The following is a 12,352-nucleotide window of genomic DNA, read 5'->3' as shown; positions in this document are numbered from 1 at the left end:
GATGTGGACGCTCCACATAATCTAAGTCTAAGGGATTAAAAAAAAACGTATTTATTTGTTATTTAACAAAAAAGATGTATACTAATTGGCATTTATTTGACATTTATGTAAGGAGTCTCCAGTGTCAGAGCTTTGTAACAGTCAATAATCCATGGGAAAGCCTTCAAGACAGAGGATTTTATGTTTTTTCCGGTTCTTGGTAACGTGACAAACTACTTTTTTTTAAAAAAAAATCTAATTAACTTTGAGAGAAAAAGAAAGAAGCCGGTAAGGGATCAGCAGTTTATAGCTGCTATAACATAAGTGATAACAGGAAATATCTAAACTTGTCTCATGAACGTTTCATAACCGTAACTATAAATGTTTTTAAAAGCATGATGTGCCGTTTGTTAATTAATTACAATTTTGATTATTTCCTTATAACAGCGGTCTTTTATTTCGTACTGAAGGCAATATTCCCATTATTGTGTAACGGACATTGAATATGAACATTGTCCCAAAGAAAAATCAGTAACCACAATAACTTGGATGTGTTATTATTTCTAATAGTCTCTTTATTTTGATGTTCTTACTCTTGTTCCTCTTGTTCCGTGTTTAAATATTATGTTTTGTACATTAGTCATATATTTTCTTGCTTATTGTAAAATCTATAAATGTGCTATTACTTCTGGGACACCCTGCAGGTTAGCAGTTTAGTACGTATCTACAAATCAGATCTGTATAAATTCTTGGCAATAAGGTTATATAGCAGTATATTAGAACGGAGTGACACTAAAGCACTAATACAACTATAATAAATGAATGCTTTCTTAAATATCTGATTAAACCCAAGACTAGAATCTCTGAGGTTTCTGCCAGTGACCTCCAGTGAGAATCTGAAAAGATTATTTACTGTGTAAATGACTGATTTTTAACTTAAACTGTCACACCTGTTGTCACAGGGTGTCCGTGGAGATATAGGGCCTATGGGACATCAGGGATTAGCAGTAAGTGAACTCTTTACCTATTATTCCTCTTCTCTCCTTGCAGAACTTTTTAATGATGTACATATTTACTGGGGGAAAAAAACCTTCAAGCCTTCACTGTGACAGGAAAGAGCGCAGCAGCGACAAGAAAGAAACCACTATTTACATTAATAACTCTTCTCCCGCTATCCTTCAGTACCTTCCGTTATGGTCGGTCTGGCTTGACGCCTCAGCAGCTATGGGGCGTTCTTCTATTTACGCTAAAGGATCGGCCATGTTTGCTAACATAAGCAAGTAGAGTCATGTTGACTGCTCATGTAGCGTCCTACAAACTCTCTACGACTCAAGACTTGAACCTTACACTCCTCATGTATACACCGTCCTTGATAAAGGATGTAACCTAGGGAAGAATTTATGTTAAACTTGACAATTTGTTTAATTATATTTTCCTCGGATGTAGAGATGATATATAACAAGCTCAGTAATGAACCCCTGGAACAAGGGCGGGGAATTTACCAGTCCAAAAGCCATGACTGAACACTCTGTGTTTGAGGGTAATTGAGATTTCCACTTCTCCTTTCTGGATACTAATAAGGCTGTTAACGTCTGGGTCTGAAGTAGCATAGATACGGATTCCACTCTTAATAAGGTCAGTCTTTAAGTGGAACCTTTTCATTTATTTTATTTGGTAGACACCATTATCCAGAGCCACTTACATTTATTTCATTCATACATCTGAGCAATTGAGGGTTAAGGGCCTTGCTCAAGAGCCCAACAATGGCAGCTTGGCAGTGCTGGGGTTTGAACTCATGACCTTCTGAGCAGTAGATCAACACCTTAACCATTGAGCTACCACTGCCCTTATCGAGTTCTTCATAGTCAATCCAGCAGCAGGAGCCTGTGAAAAAAAATCTTTTAGTCCAGAACACATAATGGACTGTCTTAAGGCTTCATCAGGTATGGTTGCATAGCTGCCGTTTCCTTTACGGAGAGTGAATAATACCAGGAATGATGCGATGGTGTAACACTAAGCGCAGTCCCAAGGACAATGTGAAACCTGACCCCAGGGCGAGTCTCACTTGGCAAAAGTGAATGAAAATGATAGCAAATATAAACCGAACGGTTTGTATACACATGGAACACCGAGGGTGTGTCTGAAACATGTGTACTTTACGTTATAAGTCAGTGTCTGAGATTGCTAACATACGCTAACCCGAAAAAAGTCTACAAATATTTTATCAGTCCACAAACTGCTCCCTCTTCACAGTGATAAAAATGTGCTAAGAGATGGTTCGGGACACATCTGTGACACCCAATAATGTCCTTTTTTAAATTCTTTTGTTTCCTGCAATCATCTCTACAGTAGGTCTGGTCCTCTGATGCTATTTCAGTTATACAGCATGCTATTAGGAGAGAATGGGTTGGGGCACCCTGGGGAAATTAAAGAAGATGATTAGTGAGGGGAAAGACTTTTCTCTATACCCCTGTCTCTCTCTCTCTCTCTCTCTCTCTCTCTCTCTCTCTCTCTCTCTCTCTTTCTCTCTCTTGGGTCACTAGTAGATTTAACCCATAGATTGAACTACACAATCTGCAGTGGATCTGCATGAATTGAAATGCTTCACATTCCTGGATGAGCCTTTACCCTGATAAAAAAAAGAAGAATTTAATCGAGGTGTTTTTAGTATCGTTGATTGTCATGATGAATTATTTATCTTTCCATTATAACTCTGCTGATGGAAATCACCTCCATACATCAACTTTGAGTCAGTTTAATATGAAACGCCACTGATTTTTACTAAATATATGACTGGATTGGTTAGCTGTCGTGTCTTACATTAATAATTACACACCCAGAACTTCTGAGTCAAGAGGAGGCTTTGGTGTAGGAGAGAAGAAGGAGAAAAAAGTTGAATCTGCATCACATTTAAGCCTTAAAGCACCTGAAGCCATTTGCAGTCGTTGAATACTAATCATGTTTAAGAGATCATGCATTCTGTTTGTTCTAAAACTAGGGCCCGCCTGGAGCTGTTGGACCAAAGGGTGAGGAGGTGAATGTCAAAGTTTGTTGTAAAAAAAAAACAACTTTTTTTTTGACAATCGTTTGTGATTTTTTTCTTTTTTTCTTTTTTGTGAGTAAAAGATCATGTTAATGTGGATGAGCCTATGACGGCTTTGCACGGGAATAATGTTCTCCTTAACCAGATAGCACACAAACATCAACGCAATGGGCTTTGTTTATCAAGCTGGATAGAAACAGATGTATGTGTAAATCATTCAAACGAAAAATGTTCGAATCCTACTCGTGCTCCTGAACACTAACTAACGTAAACTTCGCTTTGATCAACTTCAAATCATATCATTTGCATGGATTCCTTCACTTATATATATCTGGAATATACTGTAGAGTGTAAATTACTTATTTTAATTACGTTTACAGCGTTTATCCAGAGCGAATTACAGTATAGAAAAACTTTGGATTCTCCATCAAAAGCACATCCTTGTGTTAGTTCACTAGGTCAGAGTACCATCCAGAACATTTAGTAAAAAAATAAAAGAAAGTGAGCCAACACAATCCCATAAATTGAGACTAATAAAATGAATCGTTCATTTTATCGTTTAGCACGATAAAATCGTTTAGCACGCCCTTAGTATTATTAATATTATATATTATTAAAATATTTTTTATTGGCATAGAAATGAGTCAAAATAACTCAATTAAAATAACTCCCACTTCTCTGTGCACTTGACCTTTTATGGACTTTTGTGGGCGTCGCTAAATGCAAATGAGCTAGGTCAGGAACATGCTTTGCACTCTACAGGTGAGCAATATACGTACGCGAGAAAATACAAAGAAAATCAGTCTTTCTGAATCACTTGAATATTTTAGTTTGCTTTACCTTACACAAACATTTACACACAACTTTATTAAAAGATCGAAAAAAATCCAGGCCCAATGTGCATCGTTTACATGCATCCTGCTTGCTAATTAATAACACGTTGTTACAGCGTTCGATCATGCGGTCTCTCCGTTCACCCTAGAGTATTTCAGTAACTTGTTGATCTCAGCATGTGATTAGAAGGTACAGCAATGGACAGATCAATAACCTGGATTATGTTTCCAGGCTATTTTATATAATTATATGAGACTAATCCCAACTCCTTATTGACTTTCGCAAAACAAACGTTTTCATTTGATACGCGCGTTTAAACGTGACTGATTCGTGTTGCTGAGACGCCCCTCAATGCTGCAACTTGATTTCATGCTACTGAATCCCACCACCTGCAGCACTACACACACATCATTCGATCTGGCTGGCTAACAATAGCTATGTTTCCATCCACGTATTTTTCTGCGAATTTTGGGATATTGCCTTCAAAATAAAATGCTGGATGGAAAAACCAGATGCCAATAAAATCTCCAAAATGCGCATACAAAGCTTGTTTATTTTTAAAATGCGCATAAATTACGACGGAAACACATTTACCCAATCAGTTCCTCGATGCGCATCAAAAAGTCACGTGACTTTGCTTCAACAAACCATGTGATTGGACAATTGGCTATTAAAAGTAAAAATGCCGGAGAGCGAGATGCGCCAGTTTCCCTGGAAGTAGCGATTTTGCTCTCTTGAACACATGGGGTGGAACCGCTGCTTTACTCGCGAATGTTTAATGCGATAATCCAATTTTTTTTTTTACATAAGGTAAATTCCTAACTTGGATGGAAACTTAGCCAGTACAACAATTTATATAACTTCCTTGCTAGCAAACACAGTCACCTCATAGTCAGACATCCTGAGAGAAAATAAAGACATTAGCAAGACTCTAATAATATCATTAGCATGCGATGCGAGGACAGAACACCACAAACAAAACTTTGGCTGATGATTTGCTGTGCTACATTAGAATCTTATTAATAATCATATACTTGATTATTTCTGTTAGTCTGTATTCATTCGAACTAGCTAACTAGCTTGACGTGCGTTATTATATAACGTCAGCTATAACTTTTTAGCCTAGTTAGTGTACCGCCAACCAAAACATGGGACTGGGCAGCACACTAGATCTTTAACTTGCCCAATGGACTAGCTAATCATTTATCCACGTCTGATGTTGCTTTTCTCAAACTGGCTGCGTGATATGTTGATAAGTAGTGAAATGGACACCTCCGGTGAATATTGGCTAGATGTTTCTGTTCTATCTGGGTGTAGTATTTCAATTAAAAGTAACAGAACCACATTTCCACCTGTCCTACATGTATGAGGTATACAAGTGTATTCCAAATATGGCAGAAGTATTGAGAGTTCGTTCTGTTTCACAGGGACAGCGCGGAGCACCAGGAGACCCTGCTAAAGGCGTAAACATGATAAAAATCACTTCAGTCACTAATAACACAGACGGTTCACTCAATATTCAATGCGAATACACTGATTTGTCACTCGTATAAGAGATTTTTCACTCGATACTCAATCTTCTTTTCTTACACAGATACTTGGACCTCCTGGGAAAAAGGGCGCACGGGTAAGGAAGATTTCGTTCAAATAAATATCGTCATAACTAACATCAGATGCGTTATTTACAATCCTAATAACGAATTCGACTGAGATGCGACTCCTCAAGAGATGATAACGCTTCTGAAGCAAAGGTAGGCCATCTGTAGGAGGCTCCCACGCACACTGTGCTTGTTTTTGCTTGAACTTAATCAAACATGGCAGTTACACTTTTTTTTTTTTTTTTGCCCGTGGGACGCCTTCATCTATATTGATAAAAGTAAGAAACATGGCCGTCTCTGTGATGATTCATACACTGTTAATAAGTGAAGAGGGGTATTGACGTGAAGCTAAAGTCTCCCGGAGGTCTGCTTGTCGATGAACATGACTCTCAAGAAAGGCTGCAATTACACTCCATACAGAGTTTAGATTGAGGTCTCAATTCGCCGCAGCGTTCAAGTGTGTGATTTGTGATGTTCATTAAAAGTATGACTTGACATGTTGTACACTCAGAGCATGAAGAAGCCTGACAGTAATGTAGCAACACTGGCAGTAATGATGCGATGAGTAAGAGCGCTATACCAGTAACATAACACTGTTGATTCATGCTTCTGGTGCCATTTGTGTCCCACTGCTATTACATTTTACTAATACACTTATGTGTTTTTCACACACAACTCAACAATTCAGCCCACACTTTGACCTAAGAAGGAAATGTTCAATAATTCTGCATTAGATTTCTGTACATGATGTCTATTTCCTGTTGTAGTCGCAGCCATATCACTCCAGATCTCTATCTATAACTGTCTTCATCACTAATACGTATTATACAGGCAGTGCATTTAAGGATACGTTTTAAAATCTGCAGCACAAGTGAACACAAAGCCAGTAGTTTAAACTGCCTGTCCAGATTACAAAAATATTTCATTCGGTTATTTTTAACTCCTCTTATTATCGTGCCTCCGAAAGCGCTCTTAAAAGAATAAGAAAAGGGAAAAGGCAGAGCCGCTCTGGTATAAAAACAAAACAAAACACAACACAGCTCTCTCTGTATGCGCCATGTCTGCCACTGTGGCTGAAATTACTCTCTCACTCACTCGTTTAGTTGTTTACTATATAAACTGGTATATATAGAGCGCTATTTAGGGAGACGGAGGACTGAATTCAGACGGCTCCGTGTGTAGCGAGCGCTCCGGAAACGCATTATCGTAACCGACTATTAGGTAAACAATTCGAATGGTACAAATTGAAACCACAGAAAGTCATTAAAAAGTATTAAAAGTACATGTTGACTTATTACAGGGTGTCCCGAAAGTCTCCGTACATAGGGGAAATGAACACTTTTTAAAAGCAAAATGTCTTCCGAATATATAAATATATATATATATAGCTTCTCGGGAAGCTGTCGCAAGGTTACGATGGATTTTAACTGGAAACATGGAAAGCGCATCGCACACGACACTGTTATTAACTTATTCAGAAAGACTGGGAGCGTCTGGAGAAGTGGACGTCCACGAACATCCACTGACGAAGGCACACCCGACGTGGTGCTGGCAAACATAGTCCCCTACAGTATGGAGACACACTGTGATTTATAATTATATACGAAGTTGGATGCTCCTGTATCCATCCTGATGAGTAAATCGCGTGCTAAAAGGAAATCTCTCTGCGTTGTGAGACTTTGTCAGGCATTATGAGAAGTACTGTGCATTGGTTGTGTGCTGGGTTTACAATGCACTGTGGGTAATCATATCGTGAATTAGCCTTAGAATATAATTTGACCACTGTGAAACACTAAAATGGCTGCATCCCAAATAGTGCACTAGGGCTGAGCAATATGATGATATACTACCAGTATTGTGATAAATTGTAACAATACATGTTTTTCTTTTCTTTGTCTTTTTTTTTTATTTTTAAATAGGACAGGTATCATCAATATTGTATAGCAGTTATTAGATGGTATTAGATATTAGATAAATTAAATAAAATCAATAAATTACAGGATAAGTTTTGTATCCGCCTTATAGGGGGATATCGGTCCGGTCGGACCTCCTGGGCTTCAGGGAATTAAAGGTGTCCAAGGAGACAAAGGTGAAAAGGTAAAGCCATGTTTGTGTACACAAATTGCTGATCGCTTTATTAAGGAATGCTTCGACCGTGTGTATTGACTTATCGTTTCTGCGGTTGTTAAAGGGCAGTCCTGGCTTTGGGATTCCTGGACAGCCGGGTCCTAAGGGTGAGACTGGTGAGAGGGTGAGTGTGATAAATAAGAAATAACCTGTAAGCTGAATCAGTAGACTGAATTGGTGTAGAAATAACTTTGTGTATTTGTGCGCAGGGTAATGTTGGATTATCAGGGAAACCTGGACCTAAGGTAAATAAATTTTTGTTACCCGTCGGGTTATAAATGACAACATTTAATTATTAATTATTTCAGCTGCTAAACCTGGCCGAGTACGTAGACTCATCAGTCCTGATTTACTGAAGGTCAAACGGGAAAATCATTCTGTGAGCACATGACTCCAATCAGACAAGCATTAAAGTACTAGATTTGCATAATCTTCTTTAATTCGTCTCAGTATCTCAAAATAATGCGGTTTCTCAAAATTAGGGGGCCAAGCACCAAGTACATCGATGTTCATTGCTTGATGTTAACTGTCTGTATTTTCCACCATTTTAAAGTTTTTCACGTCTTCTCCTATGAATGTCCAATCATCACCAAATATGTATGACAATATAAAAAAAAGGAACACATCAGATTGTGTTTCTCAGATTTATGATATGCTGGACAGTTTGACCAGAACGCACAAATGAATTTAGCTGCGAAGTTGCCAAACAGGAAGTGAGGACATTTCTTCTTAATGGTAGGACATATTCAGACCACACTTTGTATTCGTGAATCTACTCATAACTTTTGAACTGCTGAACATCGAATCATTCTTCTTGATGATTGGAGATGATAAGGGGTGGGGGTGCGGGGGGGTCCCCTTAGGCACAAGAGCTGATGGTTCCAGTGGCTTCTGGGCTTCTAAGGGGTGTGCCCAAAAGGTGCTTGGCCCCCCTAATTACTGCTTGCAGCTATATTTATTTATTATTACTACCGCAGTAAAGTTGTGTCATTTGCAATTCCAGTGCCAACAGTGTTTAAAGAGCTTATGCGTATGTGTGTCAAGTTCCAGTTTTACTCTTACAGGAGTCTCATTAAGATCCAAACTCATCACAGCGTTTGAGAACAATTAGCACCTTCATTTAAATACCCCTCAGTTAAATACTTTGCACCTGACTGAATAATTATTCAATTATCATTTACGCACAGCATGCCCGCTAAATGCACACACACGCAAACACAATTTAGTTGATTACACGTTCCGTTTAACCTCCTTATTCAGGGACTTAGTAAATCATTGTCATAGTGTTTCGTGTATCATACAAGGTTTAAAAAATAGTTTGATCATTCCAAGCCAGGGCACTGACAGAAGTATACTAGAAATAGTCTCATACTGAATAAGTGATTGTTTAGGTCTCAAATGGCCATGTGTTTCTTTAGGGCAACGATGGCTTTAAAGGGGAAAAGGGTAACATGGGTCTCTCAGGAAACCCAGGACCTCCTGGACTAAGAGGTAAAGATGTAAGTAAACCATGGAAGAGGTGTGTATGCTTGTGTGTAGTGCATTCTTGGCTGCTGCTGATATTTTTAAAGTTTCAACTTGAATTTATTTGAATTTATTTGCTGGTCAGGTTAAAATAGACTTTCATTTTCTCTAGACCTGCCTGATGTGATTTATAAAAAGGGGCACGTCTCGCTCCAAGATCGGTGTCTGATTAGAGATTCCAGACCTTGAATAAATCTCCCAAGGTTGTTAGTAAAGTATAATGATTCAGGCCTCAGACAGAATGAACAAAAGTGAAATGTGTTAGAATGTTAATCACATAGGCATCGAATTGCTGAAAACTCTCTCTTTCTCTCTCTCTCTCTCTCTCTCTCTATATATATATATATATATATATATATATATATAATTTTTTTTTTTTTTAATTTTTTTAGGGTTTGCCTGGCTCAAAAGGAGACCCTGGACTTCAGGTGAGAGAAAACTTACTTATACAAGAACGCAAACAGAAAATACGCACAGTAATGCATATAAAAATATATAGTTACTCATGCACATCTATATCACATCGATGTACCTGACTCATTCTTATACCTGACTCATGGTGGTGGGTTATTTTTCCACAGGGAGAGCCTGGTTCTTCAGGGCCTCCAGGAGAGAAAGGCATGAGGGTAACGTCACACATCTTAATTAAACACAGTTCTTTGCCATCCTGTAGCATGATAATATTCTTCATTCTTAGAAATGAGATTTGTAAGAATGAAGCATCTAATATTAAATCCCCTTATACCACTGCACGGTTGAAATTCTCAACTCTAACGTTTATGTTTTCCGAAAGTCTTCGTGTTTTTTTGTTTTTTTCAGTAATACGACAAGCTGAATATTTTTTTTCATTAAGAAAAAAAAAAGAGAGGCTGATGAGGGAACGACGGTTTATAGCTGCTATAGCGTAAGTGATAACAGGAAATCACTGGTCTCTGGAACTGGAACGTGCGCTGATGAGACGAAGCAGGCGAACTCAACGTTATGCTTATTAGGGCAAATCCAAAATTCATTATTCTTGCCCATAGCGTGGGTCAAGGCACAGGCAGACGAAAATAAACTGCGATAATGCATAATCGTAACAAGCACAGATCAAAACTGGGAGGTAAAATACAAAAATCGGGGAAATGAACAAAACCTGGGAAAACATGCCACAGAACTTCATCGACGTGTAGCATGATAAGACCTTGTGATTTAGACAGAAATAGAAGAATGTGAATACATAAACTAATCAAGGAAGTAACCGAAACCAAGTGAGAACACTCCAGGAGCGGAGTCAAGACTCAAATCAAAACATATCCCTCATATACTGTATCCAAAACATGATAAGAACTAAATGCAAAAACACAAACACAGCACTGTTCGCACTGCAAGTCAAGAGGGGGAATTCTCGTTGATGTTTTACAACATTAAATGTAACTATAAACAGATAAAAAGTACTTCAATGAACGAAAGATTGTTAGCGTTGGCAAATTGCAGTTGTATAAGAGGAATAAATGATGTGTTTAATTCCTTACTTTATTCATTTCTCTTCAACCTCAGGGATCTCTTGGTCTTCCTGGACAACCAGGAGACCCTGGTGAGAAAGGAGACCATGGGAAAATCGGGCTCCCGGTAAGCATCTGCAGTCTTTTTAAAGCATATCATTAATTAAGTACTATGAATTATTAGTATTATTCTTAAATAAATATTATTATATATAATTATATTATATTAGAGTTAGGAATGTAAGTCTGGCCCGTGTGACTGCTCCGTGGAGTTTAAAGGGTTGGTGTCAATTTTTTAACGACGCTGATTCTTTTCAAAGAGTGCCGTTTGTTTATCACGATATAATTACCGCACCGTTTTATTGCATTTGATAGACTGCAGTAAGTTTGCGTGAAGTGGATTTGTGCAATTGTAGATGAAATATCTTGCATTTATTCTTCACAGGGTCCCGAAGGTCCGAAAGGAGAGAGAGGCGAGCCAGTATGTCCTGTGTTATGATTTGTAGTTATCAGAAGTGTTTTGTTTTGCATTATGAGCCACATTTGATGTTCCTCTGTTTATCCAGACCAGCTGTTAGGTTTACAAAAGCATACGTACAGACATACAAAAGCATACGTTTTTATTAATTAACCAGTCCGGCTACAAAAAGATTCACGTGCATATCTAGTAAACATAGTCGTAGTCATATCTTTTTTTTTTTTTTTTTTTTTTAAATGTATATTTAAACACAGTACTGTGCAATAGTCTTAGGCACATGCAAAGAAATGCTGTAGAGCAAAGATGCATTCAAACATAATGAAATTAAATGTTTCTACATTAATAAAAATACTATAAAGAGCAGTAAACAGAGATAAATGAAACAAAGTCGATATTTAGTGTGACGACCATTTGCTTTAAAAATAAATTTCTTAGTAGTCTCAGGTAGAATTAGTGTAGTTTTATAAGGAAATGAGCTGTAAGGTTTATCGAGCATCTTACGGAACCAGACACGGTTCTTCTGGAGATTTTGACTGTCGCACTTTCATCTTATTTTTCTGGCAAAACCCAGCAACCTTCATTAATTCTTTTTTTTGTCTGAAAAGTGTCTCTTACCATTTAATACTCTGCTTTCTTTACTTACATCCAAACATTTTTTCTGTAACGTTTAATTTTGTGCTAGCAAACGAATGTTTGGAAGTCTAAAATGTTTTTGTATTGACTCGATAATGTAAAAGTGTATATATAGTAAATACAGGATATAATTCCAAAAAATAGGAGTTTCTCAGATTCTCCGCTCATTTCTCCTCAATTATCTCTCCAATGCTGAATTCAATTCAGAGCACAATCATGAACCAAAACATCCTAGTGGTCTTCAAAAACCCGGTCGGCCATTAGAGCAGGCACGTCTGTTGTGTTCTAAAAATACATCTGTTTTTATTGTCCAAATTTTTTAAAAAAACAACAGTTATTTTAACATTGAGAAAGTAATTACAACTGGGAATCAGTTAACTCGAGAAGTAATTTTTTTAATTAAAAAAAAAAAAAAGGAATTTAATGAAAAGCTTACAGTACACTCTTAGGACCTTTCTAAAGGCTTATCCAGGGTGTTTTGGATAGTCAAGGGTTCTCAGCTTCCTACAAGAGTTCTACATGGAACCCTCTCTGGAAAGAAAACCCTCGGTTGAACGATTAAGTTTCTAGATTTAGCTTAGATTTGAAGAATGCTGTTAAGTTCATTAAGGGCTTACCGATGTATCCTTAGTTACTGTTACCACCCCACAGT

The 12,352-nt window shown here is 37.7% G+C and overlaps 1 protein-coding gene across 1 annotated transcript in view; it reads left to right on the top strand.

The window, feature by feature from the left end:
• The window catches only part of col7a1l (collagen type VII alpha 1-like), a 102,654-nt gene that overhangs the window by 50,136 nt on the left and 40,166 nt on the right, over positions 1-12,352 (top strand). Inside the window, exons 42-53 of the mRNA XM_053650032.1 lie at positions 942-986; positions 2,978-3,013; positions 5,284-5,319; positions 5,451-5,483; positions 7,480-7,551; positions 7,646-7,705; positions 7,791-7,826; positions 9,000-9,080; positions 9,498-9,533; positions 9,687-9,731; positions 10,645-10,716; positions 11,035-11,070. Of these exons, the coding sequence (XP_053506007.1) occupies positions 942-986; positions 2,978-3,013; positions 5,284-5,319; positions 5,451-5,483; positions 7,480-7,551; positions 7,646-7,705; positions 7,791-7,826; positions 9,000-9,080; positions 9,498-9,533; positions 9,687-9,731; positions 10,645-10,716; positions 11,035-11,070 (588 nt within the window). The remainder of the gene's footprint in view (positions 1-941; positions 987-2,977; positions 3,014-5,283; positions 5,320-5,450; positions 5,484-7,479; positions 7,552-7,645; positions 7,706-7,790; positions 7,827-8,999; positions 9,081-9,497; positions 9,534-9,686; positions 9,732-10,644; positions 10,717-11,034; positions 11,071-12,352) is intronic.

Source organism: Ictalurus furcatus, chromosome 19 (assembly GCF_023375685.1).
Source record: "Ictalurus furcatus strain D&B chromosome 19, Billie_1.0, whole genome shotgun sequence".
NCBI classification, from domain to species: domain Eukaryota; kingdom Metazoa; phylum Chordata; class Actinopteri; order Siluriformes; family Ictaluridae; genus Ictalurus; species Ictalurus furcatus.
Note: the sequence above shows the minus strand (reverse complement) of the source record. Positions and strands in the feature narration are given on the sequence as shown.